This window comes from Parasteatoda tepidariorum, chromosome 5 (assembly GCF_043381705.1).
Source record: "Parasteatoda tepidariorum isolate YZ-2023 chromosome 5, CAS_Ptep_4.0, whole genome shotgun sequence".
Classification (NCBI taxonomy): domain Eukaryota; kingdom Metazoa; phylum Arthropoda; class Arachnida; order Araneae; family Theridiidae; genus Parasteatoda; species Parasteatoda tepidariorum.
In genome coordinates this window covers 57931413-57954971 of record NC_092208.1, presented here as the reverse complement: position 1 = coordinate 57954971, position 23559 = coordinate 57931413, and the positions used below count along the sequence as shown (strand labels likewise).

General features: G+C 29.8%; 1 protein-coding gene across 2 annotated transcripts; it reads right to left on the bottom strand.

Moving 5' to 3' along the window:
• Positions 1-4394: 4394 nt before the first annotated feature.
• LOC107437282 (cytochrome P450 18a1) lies at positions 4395-23492 on the bottom strand. Of its 2 annotated transcripts, none has more exons than XM_043052334.2 (8): positions 22839-23286; positions 20894-21021; positions 19147-19253; positions 16949-17250; positions 15032-15138; positions 7705-7960; positions 6144-6334; positions 4395-4698 (listed from the first exon to the last, which is right to left on the bottom strand). In XM_043052334.2, exons 1-8 carry the CDS (start codon positions 23027-23029, stop codon positions 4520-4522), a joined length of 1461 nt encoding a protein of 486 aa, XP_042908268.1. In that variant the 5' UTR covers positions 23030-23286; the 3' UTR covers positions 4395-4519. The 2 variants fall into 2 exon arrangements, with proteins under 2 accessions (XP_042908268.1, XP_042908267.1); XM_043052333.2 differs by lacking the exons at positions 4395-4698; positions 6144-6334; positions 7705-7960 and adding exons at positions 10949-11252; positions 12704-12894; positions 13776-14031 and having other exon boundaries at positions 22839-23492.
• Between the last annotated feature and the right edge of the window lie 67 nt (positions 23493-23559).

The following is a 23559-nucleotide window of genomic DNA, read 5'->3' as shown; positions in this document are numbered from 1 at the left end:
GCAGGCCTCATACGAATTTTAACACTTTTTTTTAATATGGTGTTATTCAATGTTGCAATCACCCTTGTTATCAATAACCCTTTTCCACCTGGTGTACAAATTTTCAAGGGCCGGTTCGATTCTTTTTTTCTTTTTTTTCAGCACAGCTTCTGGATGGGAAGTGTTGTGGCGATCGGAAAACATTATAATTCTGAGGCGCTGTGGCGGCTGTACTGGGCGAAACTCGAGATAAAAAAAGTTAATTAATATGTAAGAGACAAAAAAGGTTTAAGAACTGAAAATAGAATACAAGTGACTGAACAAGTAAAGGTCACTAGGGTGTATCTATTTGAAAACAAATCTTCTAAAGCAGAGCTCCACAACCTTTTTACGGTCACTGACTGGTTATCGTTTGATAATTTTTACTGCATCTTGCTGAAAGGAGATGCGGACATTGATTGTTTATATTTCAGATAAATTTGATAAAATAATTTTAACTAATAATTTTAATAATTGTATTTTAAACATGCCCTCAAAACAAAATTGCGTGTGTGATTTTGGTGCAGTTTTAGGTGACAAATCTTAGTTTAAAGTTTATCTCTGACCCTTTTATCTCAGATGGTTATCGTTTGATAATTTTTACTGCATCTTGCAGAAGGGAGGTGTGGACATTAATTGTTTATATTTCAGATAAATTTGATAAAATAATTTTAACTAATAATTTTAATAATTGTATTTTAAACATGAGTTCAAAACAAAATTGCGTGTGTGATTTTGGTGCAGTTTTAGGTGACAAATCTTAGTTTAAAGTTTATCTCAGATTAAGTTTTATCTCAGCTCCCAGTTAATCACTCGTCTTTAGAAAGTCGGACAAACCAGAGATACACCATTGCAATTAAAATGAAGAGAAAAATTATTTTTCCTAGGGCAGCCCGGTCACATTTGATCCTTTCATCAAAATATGTAATATTTGCGGCCAGAGGGTTGGGGGCCACTGCTCTAAAAGAGTAAAAATGAGTATCCGTGTTGTATGTTAATTAGTAAAATCTGACTTTTTGTGCACTGCAGACGGCATTTGTAAGGTTTATTACAATGAAACTTGGAAACTCATTGAAAAGTGATGTTAGCAGTTTACAAAGAGCCGGATTTTCCAATTATCCTGTGATGAAAATCACTTCCAAAACAATTAAATATAGATCAAAACAGAAATTCCCAAATTCAGGATCATAAAAGCCTTCTATTAGAAGCACCACGAAGAAATACACATATAAATCTATTTCCATTTATAATACCACATTCTTTTAAAACATTGCCAGATACTTAGAGGTATATATAATGATTGAAAAAGTTTGGATGTCACTGGATAAATAGTTAAATAATAGTAATCAGACAATAGGGATAATTAAATGTTATTTTATTTAAATAATATTATATACATATAATGTAATGTTTCGTCATTTGCACATGATATCATTAACACTGTAATATTACTTCAATTTTGATTAGCGCTGATAACACATATGCTCAAGTACATCTTAGCAATTTTACTGAATGAAGAAAAATGTGCGACAGAGTTTGAGCAAAATATTAGCAAAATATTGAGCAAAATATTATATATCATCTTTCTTTTAATAAATAAATTAATAAAAATTAGCTCCCACATCATTGTATTATTACAAATGGATGAAAAATAACTCCATTGAAATTTCTCTCAAATTAACCACCAAACCATACACCATTAGATATTGCAAATTAAAATAGAGTGTGACTGAAGAATTTGAATGAACAGTTATTGGAGTTGAGTTTTCAAATGAAAAAATAGAGAGCTCCACCTACTGCCTTTTATTCTTCACTGGTTTTTTGGAATGATTTCATGATTAGAGTAGAAACTTTTACAAGAACCTCCAACTCAATGTTCATTTCTAATATTTTCTATATATATAGTGATGTTTTTCCAGCAGTAAATGCTTTATTTTTTCTGTTTATTTGGGAATAAACATGGTGTAAAAAGTATGAGTACAGTCCTGTTTTCTTCTCTTTTATTATTGCAGAACTGTAACTCTATTTTCAGGAGCGTTTTATTTACCTAGTAACTTAGCACTTCTTACAATGTTTTAAATTTCATAACTATGGTTCGTAACTGGTGGGCCGACCTCAGGCAGCTGTAGTATTATTTGCAAATCGAGCAAAATTAAGCTATCCGTAACTATCCTATTTAAGTTAACATATGACTATCAACTACGTTTACAATATTATCCATTTGTTAATATTGTCCTTCATTACTTGTATTTCACATACATATGTTAAACTGAACAAATTTTTTAGTAAGTGTAGGGGTCATCAATGTGTGTTTCAGAGGACATGTGATATTTTAGTGATCTACTGAACTCATTCGGTTTAAAAAAATATTTTTATAAGAATATGAAAAAGGCCAATTTAAATCATTTACAGAATATGTCAAAAAAACACGAATAAAATCTATATGTCTTTTATCTTATAAAAAAAAGCTTGAAAATCAGTAAAATTTCACTGATTAGTAAAATTCTTATAAATCGAGACATAAAACAAAATAAAATTAAGTACAATGCGATGTTCATAAATATCATTTAATATTTGCGGCATATTCAGCAATCTAATTTAATTTAAATAGCATATTATCTAATTGTACGTAGCCATTTTATAAGTATTCCATTTATATCTATAAATTTAACTATCTACAAGCAGTTTTAGGAAAACATTTCCTTTTCATAGCCAATATTATTAAAGTGTTTGCATTATCTAACACATGCAAAAACAACAGTTTAAAGACTGTATGAGTCTGCTAGATAAATTTTTATAAAAATTTTGAAATAATGTGCAAAAATTTCTCCAAACAAGCTCCATCAATAACATCATATTGAGATTTCCTCAAAATATGTAGTCCTTTTAAGTAAAAACACTTAAAACTCATACAAACAACAGACATATAATATAAAACGGAGCAATTAATTGTCCTCTTCAAAATGAAGTATTATCATCTACCTCAAAGCTAAGCGTGACCGTTGAAATAATGTCTTTGTTACACAGTGTACAAATTATACCTGCATTGAAATATTTGTTCTGAAACACATTATAACGGAAGTGCTTTGTGATTATTTAAAAAAAAATTAACATATGGAATAAAACTATGTATAAATTTTTGAATTGTGAATGCAATGATTTTTTCCATCGACATATAAAGAATGTATATTTATTAAGAGCACTATTCTCACATTTTGAAAGAGAAGACACTAATTAGTTCCTTTTTTGCCTTTTGAAAGTCGTCATCACATTAAAACAATATAGATAAATTACGAAATCCGTAGCAATAAGTTAAAAAAAAAATCAATGACAAAATCGCGTCGACTTAAAGCTAAATTAAACAAATTGAACTCTTAGAAGTGGAAATACTGAAGTGTGTGTTTCGATATTCGCTTGTTGTTTATTGAAATAATATTAAAAATACTGGGTTTTAATAACTATGCAGGGGTGATTGCGAGCCCAACTCAAAAATCCTGAAAATTTCTTGAGTAAATTCATTAATGACGCATTTCAAAAAATTAATGTCCTTATAAAGTGAATAATTATACATAAGTTTACCTTTATCTCTAATCACGTTTATAGTTCTACCAGAAAAAAATATTACCAAATGAAAAATACGCCAAGTATAAATTCCAGTTCTAATATTTCGAAATAAAATATACAAGAATTTTTATACATAAATGTAATCGATGATTTCCTAAAACTTTTCCATCGTCGATTTACGAATCACAAGTAGTAAAAAATCTAGAAATCCGGATTTTTTTCGGAGCACAAACATACCTGAATCTAAAGCAATAACTACCAAAAGTGGCTAAAAAAAAAACTATAAAACTATTGAATAATTGTGTCGAATTTTCTATAGAGTATGAAATCTATCGGAATTTTTAAAAGCCGTGACCTGAAAAACCGTGGCCGCTGGCCTGAGTCCGAAGAATTTTAATCCGAGCCCACCCGTGCCTGAGATACATAGGATTTCTTAAAGCCCGAGTCTTTCCGAGATATATGTCGGATAAAGACCAAATTTTGCGGTCTAACTGTTAGGCCTTCGATGCCTAAACAAGAAATTTAGACATTAAAACCTTTTTATCACAATTAATTAATAAATTTTAAATTTTTTATTCTTAATAACTGGACTAATTTTTTTTTTGAAAGCAATAAAAAAGTTTATAAAAACTTTGTCATCAGTTTGAACCAGCTCGAGCCTGAAATTTTAAACCATGTTTTCAGATAAATTTAAGAGGGATTAATTCATTGGTTTTATACGATATGATATTATACTACTATACTAAAATTGCATGAATTTGAATTTAGGATATATGTAACTCAATAAAAATGCAAAAAAGAAAACCTCGAACTTAGTAAAATGAAAACATTTTTTATTAAGGAAGATGAAAATGAGTGAAGTAAAATAACATATGAAAAAATTAAAACTCTATTTCACACAAAAACAAATTTCAAGTGTTCAAGTATAACTGTACAGTCAATTCCGTTTGGTCAAACACAATTCATGCGGCTTTGGACAAAGACCAATCCCTAAATCTCCGTCAAAATTTGGCTTTGTTCCAGGTGGTAAAGAGATCTTGAATTTCTGTAGAATTGAAACAAAATACAAGAAAACTTCAATTTTCGCAAAAGATTCTCCTGGGCATTGCCGCTTCCCTAAAAATAAATAAATACATGTATCCATTAACATACATAATAAATAATACACGCGTAATACTTAATTTACGCTAATAACTCATGTTTTAGGCCGGGATAGCCTGGTTGGTAGGGCACTAGGTCTATGTCCAAGAGGTCGTGGGTTCAATCCCGCCGGCCGAAGACTCCGCGTGTGAATGGTGACGGATGCACGTTAAATCTGTCTAGTTACAAAGTCCGCCGTGTTCCCATAACAAATATCTATTAGGGTACTGATCCAGGAGTATCCTTGTCTTCCGGACTGGTTCAAAATTACAAGACAACGGAGTCAAACATTAGTAGTCGTAAACAGCTGACTCAAAATTGGGTCAGCTGTTCAACGACGGTTATAAAAAATAATTCATGTTTCTTAGTAAATAATTTAATTTTAATAGGGGGGGGTTTTTGGCAAAAAAGGTATAAAGGTACACTTTCTTTGCATAATTCAACTATCGATTTTTAACGCAATCAAAGATAAAGCATCATATCTTTCATCAATTCCAATAAAATTTTTAACAGATAAAATGAATTTAATTCGCAAATAAATTAGATGTAGAAAGGTTTAATTCATGCTTTTTATAATAAATCATTATGTTTTTTATAATAAAGAATATTTTTGAAATTATTCAACCGATTTAACTTAAGTTCGGAATTTAGTACTTAAAATTATATTAACAAGTGGTAATTTTATTTATTCTTATATCACACTATTAAGAAATCTTTGAATAATTAATTAATAAATAATTATTAAAAATTATTTTAAAATGAAATTATCTTTACGCAAATGAGTTTTATCATCCTGTACCATTCATTATAATTTTCTACAACTAGATTTAGAGAATTATAACTTTTATCAGGTTCATTATGTGTGAATAGGTAAATTGAAAATAAAACTTCATTTTTTTAAATTTTTTTTAATATTTTGCTGCTTTTAAAACAGTTTTGAAATCGAAATATGATTCAGTTTAAGGTGATGTGAAATTGTAACAACAAGGAAAATTTTTCTTACGTTTTTTTTCTTTCTTTTTTTTCATGCTATCCTTCAAAATTCTTTTGGTCATATGAAATAAAGCTTTTTTAAAAATAATATGCAATTTTCATAACTATTGAAACAGTTCATAACAGTTTGCGTAAGTTTAGTTAATTTCCATCCCGTGCCCTTTACTGCTTTTTATGAAGCAGGCGCAAACTCTCATCATGAAGTAAGGCCTAAGTTTTTTTTAAAAATGAAAACGAAAAGCAACGTTGCTTTAAACAAACAAGAGTTCGAATTCAAGAGTATCGTACTCATCTTCCAGTAGACGGAACACTGTGCCACGTCTTTTTATCTTTTTCTCTCATTTTTGATGTGTAAAGGTAAAATAGTAAATAAGATTTTTTTTTTCTTTAAGCAGGATGTCTAATAGATGTTTTAGAGCTCTACTTACCAATTGAAAATGGAATGAAATATTCCGATTTTTTCACTTGTTTCCCGTCATCCGTTAGGAATCTCTCAACACGAAATTCTTCTGCATCTTTTCCCCAGTATTCAGGGTTGTGATGAATATCCCACAAGTTGGCGATCACGAAACTTTCTTTGGGAATAAAGTAACCATTCAGTTCTGTATCCGTCAAAGTACTGAAAAAGGAATAAATTAGATTAGTTTTCGCAATTTTTAAAAAAAAAAAATAAATAAAAATTAAAAAAAACGAAAACTATAACTGCCGAATTTGACTTTTTAAGAGATGGTAAAATTTTTTTTACTCCATAAATTGTAATAAAAATTGTATGAACATGAGATCAGATAAAATTATTCTGAAGAAATTATGAGTTTAATTACGCTCATACCGTATTTTAAATTTTAATGATTATTTGAACTTTTCTCCCTTGCTATAATTACTTTGGCTTAGTTTCTCATTGCTGTAAATTTTTGTATCTCATTCACAAATGTTTTTGTTTTGATATTTTACCTCCCTATATAAATTCGCATTGTTTTGAAGCTTGTGAGACATGTTTACATTTTGATGTGACATTCAGATTTAAAGGATAAAATCGAAATTTAACAATGAAGGAATTGTCAAGATATTTTTAAGACCCAGAGCTTTGAATGTTTTTCAGATTTCTCTTAATATGATTCACTAGCTTCTTAATATTTGCACTACCCATAAGAATATTTAGGTCCTTGTGCAATATAGCGGAAAGCTATACTTTTTCTAAAGATAGCATTTTGCATCAAATATTCTATAGCATTGTAGATGTTTATTCAATAATCTTCCTGGATTTTCCTTAAATATCCACAAAATACGTAAAATATTTCATTACCTGTATAGAAATAATGGTGTATACACCAAGCACGCTCTCCTGAACAACTTGTAAAGTTGGCTTATCAAAATATTGGCCGAAATAGTTCTGATAATTGCGCAGTGTGTGTTTCGATAAACTAATAGTATTTTGATTAATGTGAAGGAAAAATTAATTAGTATGATAACCATTTTTACAAAAAAAAACGCATAGAGCCGCGATGGCTCGAGGGGATAAAGTGTTTAACTTCCAATCAGGTACCCCAGGTTCGAATCCCATCGGTGGAAGGTTCATACGAATTCTTCTCCCGGCTCTCATCGACCATTGCACAGACGTACAATGTCATCCGTGGTAGACGGTTAATTGTTCAGAATGCAAAACAGTGGGCCGCTTTTGTGGTTTTTCTCTCCATGTAACACAAATGGGATTAGTTCCATCAAAAAAGTCCTACACGAAACCCAGTTTTTCCCAATGCTTGATCCGGGATTTCTCCTGTCTTCTGGGTCGGGTTTAAAATTACAAGGATACTGGGTTGAATATTGATAGTTGCAAACTCAGAATCGATTTGGCTGCTCAACACCGGTAATAAAATAAAATAAAATATGGCACACAAATGAAATGAAAGCCTGCAAAAGCAGTGGATAATTGCTAATTTTATGTGTTATTGAAAATTGATCAAATATGCCAATCTTCGATTCGTTACTTACAATCGCAGAACGTTTATAGGAATAATAGTTCGCCATCTCATTAGTTCCATTATGGTCGCTTCAGTGTAAGGCATGTCTGCGTGATCTTTCCAGCAAGGGGTACGGTTTCGGCCAATCACACTTTCAATTTCTGCTGCTACTTTTTCTTGAACATTTGGAAAAGCCGCCATGGTCAGTGTAAGCCAATCCAATGTAAGACGTACTGTTTCACTACCTGCACCAAAGAAAGCTCCAACCATGTCTTCAAGTACAGGCTCTAACATAAGGAAAATATACTTATAACATGACTGAGAAGTAAAAACATTTCACCGAAATAAGGATAATAAGTTCAAAACGAAAGTGATTTTCTGGCTATCATAGGAGTGAATTGAGCAGTGCGCGTAATTCTCCAACATTTAACGGTTTTACATATAAGTTTAAAATTTCAGTTGTTTCTACTGTCCCCGAATCGATTTCAAATTTCTATGCAACTTTGAAATTAGCAGATTGAAAAACAGAATAATGGCCTAATCTTAGTCTTAAAGATGAAAAAATTATTCTAGCTTATCATTGACTTTTAAATAAAATAGTGTAAGTTTATTTATAGTCTTCGACACTTTTCCAGGTAGTAACATTTGCAATACATTATTCCAAGTACTTCGCTTATAATTCTTATGTAAAGTAAGTAATCCACAGATATTAATTAAGAAATTCATCCTGAAATATTAATAATGAAACAAGAAGAAAAAAATTTAAAAAAGAAGGAAAAAAAATATTNAAATAATTTTAACTAATAATTTTAATAATTGTATTTTAAACATGCCCTCAAAACAAAATTGCGTGTGTGATTTTGGTGCAGTTTTAGGTGACAAATCTTAGTTTAAAGTTTATCTCTGATTAAGTTTTATCTCAGATGGTTATCGTTTGATAATTTTTACTGCATCTTGCAGAAGGGAGGTGTGGACATTAATTGTTTATATTTCAGATAAATTTGATAAAATAATTTTAACTAATAATTTTAATAATTGTATTTTAAACATGAGTTCAAAACAAAATTGCGTGTGTGATTTTGGTGCAGTTTTAGGTGACAAATCTTAGTTTAAAGTTTATCTCAGATTAAGTTTTATCTCAGCTCCCAGTTAATCACTCGTCTTTAGAAAGTCGGACAAACCAGAGATACACCATTGCAATTAAAATGAAGAGAAAAATTATTTTTCCTAGGGCAGCCCGGTCACATTTGATCCTTTCATCAAAATATGTAATGTTTGCGGCCAGAGGGTTGGGGGCCACTGCTCTAAAAGAGTAAAAATGAGTATCCGTGTTGTAGGTTAATTAGTAAAATCTGACTTTTTGTACACTGCAGACGGCATTTGTAAGGTTTATTACAATGAAACTTGGAAACTCATTGAAAAGTGATGTTAGCAGTTTACAAAGAGCCGGATTTTCCAATTATCCTGTGATGAAAATCACTTCCAAAACAATTAAATATAGATCAAAACAGAAATTCCCAAATTCAGGATCATAAAGGCTTTCTATTAAAAGCACCATGAAGAAATACACATATAATTGTATTTCCATTTATAATGCCACATTCTTTTAAAACATTGCCAGATACTTAGAGGTATATATAATGATTGAAAAAGTTTGGATGTCACTGGATAAATAGTTAAATAATAGTAATCAGACAATAGAGATAATTAAATGTTATTTTATTTAAATAATATTATATACATAAATGTAATGTTTCGTCATTTGCACATGATATCATTAACACTGAAATATATTTAACTAGTACTTCAATTTTGATTAGCGCTGATAACACATATGCTTAAGTACATCTTAACAATTTTACTGAATGAAGAAAAATGTGCGACTGAGTTTGAGCAAAAAATTAGCAATGTCTTTTTTTTTTTAAAAAAAATTAATAAAAATTAGCTCGCACTTCATTGCTTTATTGCAAATGTATGAAAAATAACTCCATTGAAATTTCTCTCAAATTAACCACCAAACCATGCACCATTAGATACTGCAAATTAAAATAGAGTTTGACTAAAGAATTTGAATGTACAGATATTGGAGTTGAGTTTTTAAATGAAAAAATAGAGAGCTCCACCTACTGACTTTTATTCTTTTTTGGAATGATTTCATAAGAGTGGGACCTCTTACAAGAACTGCAAACTCAATGTTCATTGCTAATATTTTCTCTCTCTATATATATATATAGTGATGTTTTTCCAGCAGTAAATGCTTTACTTTTTCTGTTTATTTGGGAATAAACATGGTGTAAAAAGTATGAATGTAGTCCTGTTTTCTTCTCTTTTTTTATTGCAGAACTATAACTCTATTTTCAGGAGTGGTTAGCGTGTCTGAATGCGGAGCCATTATCCGCGGGTTCGAATCCTGCTCAGGGCATGGAAGTTTCTTTCTCTCTCTGTGTTCTATGTCCTTTCCTCTTTGTGTGAATGTGACCTGCCCTATAAACGGGTTTGTGGTTGTGTGACGTGGGCGACGCTGCTCCACCGCCGTGGTTTCGCCACAGGTGCCCATTGGGTAACGAGAAGAGAGTAGCAGTTCTCTCATTTCTGTGGCCAATGGGACAAACCCCAAGTGCCCGCCATTAAAGAAAGAAAAAAAAATTTCGGAAACGTTTTATTTACCTAGTAGCTTAGCAATTCTCACAATGTTTTAAATTTCCTAACTATGGTTCGTAACTGGTGGGCAGACACCAGTGTATAAATCTAGTGTTTCTATAGTGTATCAGTGTTTCTATAGTGTATGAAATCTATCGGAATTTTTAAAAACCGTGGCCTGAAAAACCATGGCCGCTGACCTGAGTCCGAAGAATTTTAATCCGAACCTGCCTGAGATACATAGGATTTCTTAAAGCCCGAGTCTTTCCGAGATATATGTCGGATAAAGGCCAAATTTTGCGGTCTAACTAACTATTCAGCCTTCGATGCCTAAATAAGAAAATTAGACATTAAAACCTTTTTATCGTAATTAATTAATAAACTTTAAATTTTTTATTCTTAATAACTGTGCCAATTTTTGTTTAAAAGCAATAAAAAAGTTTATGAAAACTTTGTCATCAGTTTGAACCAGCTCGAGACTGAAATTTTAAACCATGTTTTCAGGTAATCAAATTTAAGAAGGATTAATTCATTGGTTCTATACGATTGATATTATGCTACTACATTAAAATTGCATAAATTTGAATTAAGGATACATGTAACTCAATAAAAATGTAAGAAAGAAAACATCGAACTTATTAAAATGAAAACATTTTTTATTAAGGAAGATGAAAATGAGTGAAGTAAAATAACATATGAAAAAATTAAAACCCTATTTCACACAAAAACAAATTTCAAGTGTTCAAATATAACTGTACAATCAATTCCGCTTGGTCAAACACAATTCATGCGGTTTTGGACAAAGACCAATCCCTAAATCGCCGTCGAAATTTGGCTTTGTTCCAGGTGATAAAGATATCTTAAATTTCTGTAGAATTGAAACAAAATACAAGAAAACTTCAATTTTCGCAAAAGATTCTCCTGGGCATTGTCGCTTACCTAAAAATAAATACATACATGTAACCATTAACATACATAATAAATAATACACGCATATTACTTAATTTACGCTAATAAGTCATGTTTAAGACCGGAATAGCCTGGTTGGTAGGGCACTGGGTCTATGTCCAAGAGGTCGTGGGTTCAATCCCGCCGGCCGAAGACTCCGCGTGTAGTAAATGGTGACGGATGCATGTTAAATCCGTCTAGTTACAAAGTCCGCCATGTTCCCATAACAAATATCTATTGGTGTACTGATCCAGGAGTATTCTTGTCTTCCGGATTGGTTCAAAATTACAAGATTACGGAGTCAAACATTAGTAGTCGTAAACAGCTGACCCAAAATTGCGTCAGTTGTTCAACGACGGTTATAAAAAATAATTCATGTTTCTTAGTAAATAATTTAGTTTTAATTGGGTTTTTTTCGGAGGGGGGGCAGAAAAGGTACAAAGGTGCACTTTCTTTGCCTAATTCAACAATCGAATTTAAACGCAATCAAAGATAAAGCATCATATCTTTTATCAATTCCAATTAAAATTTTAACTGATAAAATGAATTTAATTCGCAAATAAATTGCATGTAGAAAGGTATAATTCAAGTCTTTTTATAGTAAATCATTATGTTTTTTATAATATAGACCGATTCAACCGATTTAACTTAAGGTCGGAATTTAGTACTTAAAATTATATTAACAAGTGGTAATTTTATTTATCCTTATATCTTACTATTAAGAAATCTTTAAGTCATTAATTAATAAATAATTATTAAAAATTATTTTAAAATAAAATTATCTTTACGCAAATGAGTTTTATCATCCTGTACCATTCATTATGATTTTCTACAACTAGATTAAGAGAATTATAACTTTTATCAGGTTCATTATGTGTGAATAGGTAAATTGAAAATAAAACTTCATTTTTTTTAATTTTCTTTAATATTTTGCTGATTTTAAAACTGTTTTGAAATCGAAATATGATTCAGTTTAAGGTGATGTGAAATTGTAAAACAACAAGGAAAATTTTTCTTACGTTTCTTTTCTTTCTTTTTTTATGCTGTTCTTCAAAATTCTTTTGGTTATACGAAATAAAGCTTTTTTAGCAAATAATATGCAATTTTTATAACTATTGAAACAGTTCATAACAGTTTGCTTAAGTTTAGTTAATCTCCAAAAAGTGCCTTTTACTGCTTTTTATGAAGCAGGCTCACACTCTCTTCATAAAGATAGGCCTAAGTTTTTTTAAAAAAGAAAACGAAAGCAACGTTGCTTTAAACAAAAATGGGTTCGAATTCAAGAGTATCGTACTTATTATCCAGTAGACGAAAGACTGTGCCACGTCTTTTCACTTTTTCTTTCATTTTTGATGCAGGAAAAACGTAAAGGTAAAATGGTAAATAAGAAATTTTTTTTCTTTATGCCGGATGTCTAATAGATGTTTTAGAGTTTTACTTACCAATTGAAAATGGAATGAAATATTCCGATTTTTTCACTTGTTTCCCGTCATCCGTTAGGAATCTCTCAACACGAAATTCTTCTGCATCTTTTCCCCAATATTCAGGGTTGTGATGAATATCCCACAAGTTGGCGATCACGAAACTTTCTTTGGGAATAAAGTAACCATTCAGTTCTGTATCTGTCAAAGTACTGAAAAAGGAATAAATTAGATCAGTTTTCGTAATTTAAAAAAAAAAAAGAAAACTATAACTGTCGAATTTGACTTTTTAAGAGATGGCTAATTTTTTTTACTCTATAAATTGTAGTAAAAATTTTATGAACATGAAATCAGATAAAATTAATCTGAAGATATTATGAGTTTAATTACGATCATACCGTATTTTAAATTTTAATGATTATTTGAACTTTTCTCCCTTGCGATATTTACTTTGGCTTAGTTTCTCATCGCCGTAAATTTTTGTGTCTTGTTCATAAATATTTTTGTTTTGATATTTTACCTCTTTATATAAATTTGCATTGTCTTACAACTTGAAGCTTGTGAGACATGTTTACATTTTGATGTGACATTTAGATTTAAAGAATAAAATCGAAATTTAAGAATGAAGGAATTGTCAAGATATTTTTAAGACCCAGAGTTTTGAATGCTTTTCAGATTTCTCTTAGTATGCTCATTCACTAGCTTCTTGATATTTGCACTACCCATAAGAATATTTAGGACCTTGTGCAATATAGTGGAAAGCTATACTTTTTCTAAAGATAGCATTTTTGCATCAAATATTCTGTAGTATTGTAGATGTTTATTCAATAAGTTTCCTAAATTTTCATTAAATAACCACAAAATACGTAAAATATTTCATTACCTGTATAGAAATAATGGTGTATACACCAAGCACGCTCTCCTGAACAACTTGTAAAGTTGGCTTATCAAAATATTGGCCGAAATAGTTTTGATGATTGCGCAGTGTGTGTTTCGATAAACTAATCGTATTTTGATTAATGTGAAGGAAAAATTAATTAGTATGATAATCATTTTTACAAAAAAAAAAGCTAATCTTCGATACATTACTTACAACCGCAGAACGTTTATAGGAATAATAGTTCGCCATCTCATTAGTTCCATTATGGTCGCTTCAGTGTAAGGCATGTCTGCGTGATCTTTCCAGCAAGGGGTACGGTTTCGGCCAATCACACTTTCAATTTCTGCTGCTACTTTTTCCTGAACCTTTGGAAAAGCCGCCATGGTCAGTGTAAGCCAATCCAATGTAAGACGTACTGTTTCACTACCTGCACCGAAGAAAGCTCCAACCATGTCTTCAAGTACAGGTTCTAACATAAGGAAAAGATACTTATAACATGACTGAGAAGTAAAAACATTTCACCGAAATAAGGATAATAAGTTCGAAACGAAAGTGATTTTCTGTCTATCATAGGAGTGAATTGAGCAGTGGGCGTAATTCTCCAACATTTAACGGTTTTACATATAAGTTTAAAATTTCAGTTGTTTTTACTGTCCCCGAATCAAATTTCTATGCAACTTTGAAATTAGCAGATTGAAAAACAGAATAATGGCCTAATCCTAGTCTTAAAGATGAAAAATTATTCTAGCTTATCATTGACTTTTAAATAAAATAGTGTAAGTTTATTTATAGTCTTCGACACTTTTCCTGGTAGTAACATTTGCAATACATTATTCCAAGTATTTCGCTTATAATTCTTATGTAAAGTAAGTAATCCACTGATATTAACTAAGAAATTCATCCTGAAATATTAATAATGAAACAAGAAGAAAAAATTTAGAAAAGAAGGAAAAAAAATATATACAGTTAATATTTACGGTATTTGTAAAAAGAAAGAAAAGATTTTTTACAGTAAACATGAAAGGATTCATAATAGTGTAATGCATAGAATGTTTTCCGAAGTTTAACATCATAGCGCAAAAAAATTATTAAAAATATTTCCTTAAAAATGATTTTTATGGCAAAAAGCTTATTTTCAACTAAATCTTCATAATTTGATTTAATGTTCCTCTTCATCTTATTTTCACTTCGTCACTCGGGGCCTTCTTGCATAAAGTTTAGGTGGGGCTTCCTTAGTTTAAATATCAATTAGCCATTGTTTTCAAAGCAACCAAAATAATAATTAACTAAAATATATCAATAAATGCAATATTTAATATTCTTTATTCTAATATCACTATCTTTATTGACACTGACTATAATAAATTATTATCTAAAATTTTCAATTTTAAATAGTGATTTACTATTATTATTGAAAGAAGAGAGTATTGATTTTTTTTTTCTACGTAATTAAAAAAAATCTCACTTACTGCAAAAAGCTTTGTCATTTCTTTTTCGTATTTCCAGTAAATAGCCATCAATGTAATCTCTTATATTGTTTTCATCCAAAGTTTGCTCGTGTTGATCAATTTGTTTCCTTGAAGAAAAAATATTTGTTACTTAAAATGCTTTAGTAGCAAAATAATAAATTTTAAATGTAGGAAAATAATTTGATTTATAAAATAAATAAATTTTTATTTATTTTATAAATCAAAAATAAAAATGTATTAATATCTCGTTTTTATACATGAAGAAAAGTTTTGAGGTATCGAGTTAGTTTTCAATTTTCATCTTAACGAATATAACATCATTTATTAATGCATGTAGAAATTAAAATATTTTGTTCTTCATACTGAATTTTGAGAAAACATGTCTTGATTTTGTGTCTACCTATATGTCAACATTCTGTATTTTTTAAAATTTATAACTTTAAATTTATATTTAAAATAAACTATATTTTTAAAAGTATTTATAGGTATTTTTTATAGGAAATTTACTTAATCATGCTTTATTTTCTTATTACATTGAAACCTAATTATGAAACCTAACCTTAGTTACTTTGGTAATAATTGAAAATAAGTTTAAAAAATGTATATAGTTTTATCAATTAACATTTATAAAAAATCTTGCATTTACATACGAACATAATTAAGTACTATTGTTATTTATATGGGAGATAATATTATTTATATTTTGATATAATTTCAGAAAACTAGCTCAACATTTGATCCAAATAGCGTGCAAACATTCTACAATCTTAATAAAGTGCTACTTTTGCAGCACATTTTTATTAAAATTGAATCCTAATACATATAGCAGAAAGTAAAGATTAACTTGTACGACCCAGTTTTAGAAAAAATCTTACTAATAATGCAACAAAATTTAAGATTGGTTTGCTTTGCTATGCAGCAGTATTTTTTAAAGTTGTTTAATAATAGTAAATACATTTTATTTTTTAATATATTATTTGATAGCAGTCGAAAAATTTTGAATCGTAAGATATACGATTTTTCACATCATTTTAAATATTGTAATTGCACATAGCAAAATACAAAATTTCAGCGAAATCAGTTGAATATTTCCTAAGAAATCGAATTTTAAAAAAGCTGTTTTTTTTTTAATTCGATTTTCCATGAATTATTAGACCGATTTCTCTCAGATTTTGTATTTTGTCACGTAAAATTGCATTCTTTGGAATGATGTAAAGAATTGCATATACCTTACAATTCAATTTTTTTTTTATATTCTAAGATAAAATAATAAATATTTACCAAAAATAATATCTTGCATGGAATTATCTTTATATAAACGAATTTAATAATTGTGTTTGAAATATGGTAAAATTTTCAAAAAAATAAAATTAACAATAAACGATCCAAACTTTGGACCACTCTAATGATCAAACCATTGGGACCATATTTCCCAGTTCTCGCCAACCCTCTCAATTTAGGGGGTCAGAAATCCGAATGCGTCGAAAAAAATGTATATTTATATTTAGAGAAAGAATGTTTTTGCAGCATATTTCAAGTTCCTCCCTCGAATCTTTAAGATTGAGTCCTAGAAATCCTCCATTTGCGCCCTAAACTCCAAACATGAGGAAAAGCCTATACAAGAAACTCCAATGTCCAGTTAAATTTCCTCTTTTTTACAGTTTTGAAATCATGCTAGTAGTAAATGGTTACAAAATTCGCGGCTTTTCAATTATACGAATTACATTTGGTTTCAAGGCCGAAAGGGTAAAAATGTTCCGATCCATATACTTTACTCCTCACTAGATGGACAGACTGCAGCCGATTATTTTACTGTAGTTGCAGAACCAAATTTCTAACAGTGAATATCACATCTTTAAATTTCGTATTAATTAAATACGAATGTAATATTACAGCATCTAGGTAATGTATGCTTACTGGATATATTCTTTAGTTTCCTGTTGAGTTTTAGCAATTTTAGCAGCTCCACCGAAACCAAGCAATTTTACAACGCTGGCTAGGAATGGAAAAAATAGTTCCCAAGCTACTTGTCCAGCGGCTGCAGCAGCGTCACCTAAACCCTTATCCAGCATTCGACGCACTGGATGATCATATTTTAGCCTTTGCCCGAAAACAAGCGTGGCTATGTTGTTAGACATGCTAGGAGCTAAAAGAGGCTTAAGAACAATTGGCTTTCCTCCAAACTCTTCAAAATGTTCTAACAAATCATGAATTTCTTCCTAGAAAAAGTAAGGGAGAAATAAGATAATAATATGAAATGAATTCAAAAAATTCTATGAAAAATATTAAATATTAATTTCATGTTTGCTTTACAATATTATTTAAACCTTTAAAAATAATAACACATTTATTCCTCTGAGTTGCGTTTACTCACGTTATAGAGGAAGCTGTTTAGCAAATTGTCCTGAGACAATAAGAAAATATTATATTGTAATAAAAAACAAATGTATTTTGAAGTATTTTCATTCTATACAAATGTATTTGCGACTCTTGAGGGCGTTAATTTTATCCTGTAGACAAAAGGGAAAAGTTACAAAGAAAAAAACCCTGTTAGTATTTTCTAGTATTATTTAACAACATAATTCTATCAGATTAGTTTGTAGATCTAAAACGAAATAGATATCAATTTTTCTGAAAATCTCATGTGACATTAAGAAAAAAACATTAACTATATAGATATTATATACTCCATATGAATAATAAAAAGCTCATAAAAAATGTCAATGGTACATAAATTTCCATTATGCTGTAGGGAAAAGCATTTAATAAGCAAAAGCTTTTTTTAATTGGTTTTATAATACTCTCAAATTTTAAGGAAACCTGATTTTCCATCGCACATTGCGTATATAAAGCATAAAACCGGAAAAGTTTCTATATCCATTGTTAAATGCTTATTATGACGAAAATGTGAGTTATAAAAAGCACGTGACACATTATATCTTACTTTTAAATGCTCATTAGATTTAATTTTTAGGTCAGCCGTTAAAAATTCTACTTTTTAAATGCCTCTTAAATCATACGATTAGATGCCCGCTAAAGATCTTACTTTTAAATGCTACGTGCTTTCATACACCATAGCACTTAGTACCTGCACTAGTGCATTTGTCACGTATTTACACTGCACCAATTCCCAGTAGTGTCTATTACCAAAATTAATTAAGCATTATTGGCGACAATAAAGTATAGCGAATTTTCTACTAAATTAATTAGTACCGCTTTTTCATTAATTTCACTTTTTTTTTACATAATTTATTTTTTTATTTGAATTAGTACCTACTGCCAAATTAATTAAGCATCATTTAGTTTTATAGAAACATAAACTCCTTTTTATCTAATCGAGCTACAAGCTACCAAACACCACTAATATTTTCTTTGTTGTTGTTGTCGTTTGACAAGTGCAGAAAGGTTAAAGTACAAGTCAAATGGGACCGAAGGCATGGAGCACAGTCCTGGCCACATCTCCGACTTTTTCGGAATAAAGGGTGTCGTGGCAGCAGTTGAGGTCGATGNATATTTTTGCAGTCATTACTTGAGAAGATCTGATGCTCAGTTTTATTAGTAAAGATATCCCCTCGGAGTGCCCGGAAGCGTGCACAATCAAAAAGTAGGTGGTGAATGGTTTGTTCTTCCGTGCAATATTGACAGATACCACTTTTGTTGAAAAACCTTTTTTGATACACTCCGAACACTCCGTGGCCAGTAATGAATTGATTTAGGTAAAAGTTTGTAAGTAACCTTTTAGTTGATGGTGTTTTAATGAGATCATAGGTTTGCCTCCCTTTTGGACAGTTCCTCCACTCCTCTGCCCATTTAATAAGGATACTATCCCTTAGTTTACTCTTAACCTGTTTTGGGGTCCTCAGCCCTTGGAGTTCCACCGTGTCTAACCCAATGGCCATCTTGGCTGCTTCGTCAGCTTCTTCGTTGCCCTGGATGCCCACATGCGCCTTAACCCAGTTTAATTTTATATTTTGTCTCCAGAGCAGTTTTGTCGGATCAGTTTTCTTGGGTTATAAGAAAAACACAAACGTACAAAACTTTCATTTCATTATTCTAGATTATATCTAGCTTTAAATAATTATATCTTGCTTTGAAACAATCGTTAAATATCTTACTTTCAAGTGCTCTTCCATTCGTGTTTTTGCAAATCCGAGATCTCTGAGCATGTGAAGGGAGAATCTTCTTTGCTCTTTCCATGGTAATTCATTGAAAGCACCGGTTTCTAATGAAAGATTAAACCATCACATGTTTTATAAATGTTTAGTTATTAAAAAACCATTTAAAGAACAATTTTAACTCTTTAATAAACTTATTCAATACTAACTAAAAAGAGCTTTTTTGAATGCGTTAATAAACCAGTGATTCCTTCAAAATGAATACCTTAAATAATATATTGCAGAACGTGCTCATATTTTAAAGGAATTAGTGCAACAAGGTAAGCCCAGCTACACTAATTGTTAATGAAAGAAAATTGAAATTGAAAAAAAAGACTATTTAACATATGTCTGCCTTTTCTCTACATTATTTACTACATAGGAGAAGACTGATGATGCAGTTGTGCCCGATTCTTGTTCTAATCGAAGTAGGTATATTGCCGATAGTTAAAAACTCATTGAAAATCTTTTGGAACATTTGAGCTGGGTTCATGCACAAAGCTTCTCATTTATAATCGTTGCAAGTATGGCGTACTAATATCACCATCTTAGTAGGCCTTGGCTACGAACATAAATGTATAGGAATATTTTTTTTTAAATTATGGTTGTACGTACTGAGTTTAAACTGCATTTTGTAAAAACTTACTTAAATTATCTGATTTTCAGCCTGATATAATAAAATAATTATCCCGATATGCAAAATCTATGTCTATAAAACTAGCAAATCGGCGAGATATGATATTAAAAATTTTATGTATATCTACTCTTAAAGAGCCTCAATAACATGTTTCGATGACATGCAAATTTAGTAGAGCATTTTATCCCGTCATTATTTTGAAAAACGCTAAAATTATGCTTCACTCTTTCACAATAAAATCTACTTGAATAATTTTATTCATACAGCATATTAAAAAAGTTTTCGGGTAACCATATTTTCTAAATGAACTGAAAAAGGAAAAAAATTATTTTTGTCACATCTAAGACGAAAAACATGAAACATTATAGGAATGCTAAAAATCTGCTTTAAAAAATGTATCCTCCGTTTTTCCTTTTACATACAACAAAAATAAAATTGCTTTCTTCTTTTTAGTTCAAATTAAAAACTTGCTTTTTTTAAATATTTTATTAATTTTTATTTCAGTTTCGTATCTGTTAGTTTGTTAATGTCAGAAACTGGCCACTATTTCAATTGGAAATAAATTCTGTTTGGCTATAAAATAATGATGAATTTTACATGTAGTCATAGGAAAACGAGAAAAAATTGTATTGTCATTTAGTATAAAGCTCAAATTAAAATTCGAGCTCTCTAGCTAGTCCGAGAGATGTCAAAAACTCTTTTAACTTTAAATTCTACTTCTAGCAATCAGGAGAAAAGTTATGCTTGTATTTTAATCCGGGTCAGAGTTCTTATTTAAAATTTAGCACTACAGCTAGTCGAAAAGAAACCAAAATTTTGATTATATTATTTTCCTCTCATAAACGTGAAAATTAATTCAATTTAAGTATAATTAAAAATGGGTGCGTGGAAAGAGACTAAATTTTACATTAGTATTGTTAAGGAATAATATCATTTTTCAATAACACTTTCAATTACAGTTCTGACATTTGAAGATCGGATTTTCGAAGAAAAATATGAGATGCTTTTTAATAACTTTTGCATTTGCTGAAAAATGATTTTAAAAAATATGATTATAGTAATTTTAATTACCTAAAGTTTCTTTGTTAAGCTCAAAAGGTGAAACAGGTGGTCTTCCCATAAATGCATCTTGAAAAAAAGCAGCTTTGGTAGACTGATAGTCACTTAAAACTATAGTGTTTTGAGTACCTAAACGCAATCTGTAAAAACAAATGTTTACTCAAAAATATGAAAAAAGGCCAACAAATGAAAAAATATCATCTAACTTATATTTATTCAATCTCCCAGTAGAAACAAGGAATTAATTAATAAAATCATCAAAGCTTCTGTCTAATTAATCAGTAATGATGGTTTAGATCAGAATTTCTTAGACCTGCGGGTTCCGATCTTTAGAAGCGATCGCCAGAAATGTGAGCAATTTTAATATTTCTTTAACTTATTATAATAATTTTACAATTACCAAATAATTTCACAATGTATTTGAAAACTGATATAGATGAAACTTTAAAGACAAATAAAAAAACATTTCAACGCATTTTTATTATTTTATTATATTTTCAAGTTTGTCACGTATTTAAAATTTTAACATTGCTCTATGTCTTAAAGTTAATGACTTCAAACTAACAGTTTCAAGCGTATGTCGGATTTGCACACTGCTTATTGGGCCCCACAAAATTTTCGCAAATATTATAGGGTCCCCACACTAAAAAACTTTAAAAAACCCTGCTTTCGGTGATAGGTTTCCAAGGTGAGCGCTACAGTTTCCCGATAAGCGGAGAAAACTTTTAGAAGAGCGCTAGCAAGACTATAGATATTCGGAGAGTGCTAGGAATTTCTAAAAAATTTTTAAATTCATGTATTTTTTGGTTTGGAATCGAAGAATCATTTACAATTTTAACTTATCATAATATAGATGTTGTTAAAGCAACCATGCTATTAAAATAATTTTTATTTTTTATTTCACAATTTTTTTAATTAATTTTATGATTTTAATTAATCTTGGTCGAAAGATCAAGTCAAAAATCATCTTTGTCATAGCTTGAAATGTTAGCTCTCTTTTTAAAACTGTTCTGCATATACGCTGGCCACTGATCCGACTAGAAAACCGGTTCCCACCTGTAAATTCGCGGTGCAAGCCGTACTTCAAAAGATCGCCCTTTAAAATATTACAATTAATTTTATAATTAATTAATTTCATATTTGTTAATTTTATAATTTATTAATTTCACATTTATTAATTTTAAATTTAATTAATTTCACATTCATTAATTTCATAATTAAATAATTTGTAATAAATTAATTTCGCATTCATTAATTTTATAATTAAGTAATTTATAATTACTTTGAAATTAATTAATTTTATAATTAATTATTTTTGCAATTAATTAGTTTTATAATTAAATTAATTTTATTATCAATTCAATACAATACCGTTAATTTGGCATGAAAATAAAAGGCATTTCTTTTTTTAACATTCACCCTTTTCTTTCACTTCATTTCATCAAATTAATCTCAATATTTTTAATTTTATCATTAATAAAACTAACCCAAATAAGGATTTAAAAAATGTCCATATTTTTCCTCGCTGGAATAATTATTTATGATTTTTTTAATGTACATTTTTATTTTCATTTTTGAAGAGTAATTTGAAAACGTATATTTTAAGTAGTGATAAAGAAACATCTTCCATAAGACTTTTTTTTAATAAATAATTTTATTTATTTTGAGGTAATGAAATCAGTTAACAGAATCATCGACACTACTGGACGTTTTTTTCTTTTTTTCGGAAGAGGGGCAATTAAAGACGGACAAATTTATATTAAAAAATCAATTCAATAAGTTTCAAGCATAAACGTAAATGTCCTCTTTAAAGGAACTATTAGTATGCGCAAAATACGAAAATAATACTAAAGTAAATAAATCATTTTTACAGGGTACATGACCCTCCGTAACGCCACTAAGAATTTTAATTATACTGAACTAATATTTTAAATAGTTTTAAAAATGGAACACTTGCCTGAAAACGCTGCCATATTTTTTCGCTAATTTCTGCAAGTCCAAATACGGCTTAGAGCTCATGAATGGGATGTAACCAACGAAAGGTAATCCATAAGGACCTGGAGGCAATTTGCGAGCATCCCGTCCAGCAATCAAATAAATAATAAAAGCAATTAAGCACGTAAATAGTAAAGCTGTTGTCAACTCCATTATTACTCCACAACTTTGAATACTTAAGAAATTTCGAAAATAAGGGAACTTAAATAGTCAGTTGCAGGAATCAGATAACTTGCCAAAATGATATCACAGAAGAAAATAATCAGAGCTCCCATTTTAAAATAATAGATACGACGAAATTTATTTAAAACGGAAACACTATTGTTGGATGCGAAGGTCAGTTACATAAGTGTGTTTCTAATCGGAGCTCATCAATTCGAAACACATTATGCTTATTGACAAGCATGTCCGTGTTTTATGAAATTGGTTTATATAATTAACCAGGCAGAAAAACAATCTTCTTTTTAATCATATGCAAAAGAAATCGCTGATTGTTATTTTTTCTTTATCCTAACACGAGATAAACAAATGCTATCTATAAATACATATTAAAATATATAATTTATCTAACACGTTTTTGTCATCTGCATCTTATATAATCTGAGTATCTTATGTCTGAGATCTATCAATATGAATTTGTAGTTCAAAATTCGAGAATTGCGCCGAGATGATAAAATTGGTTG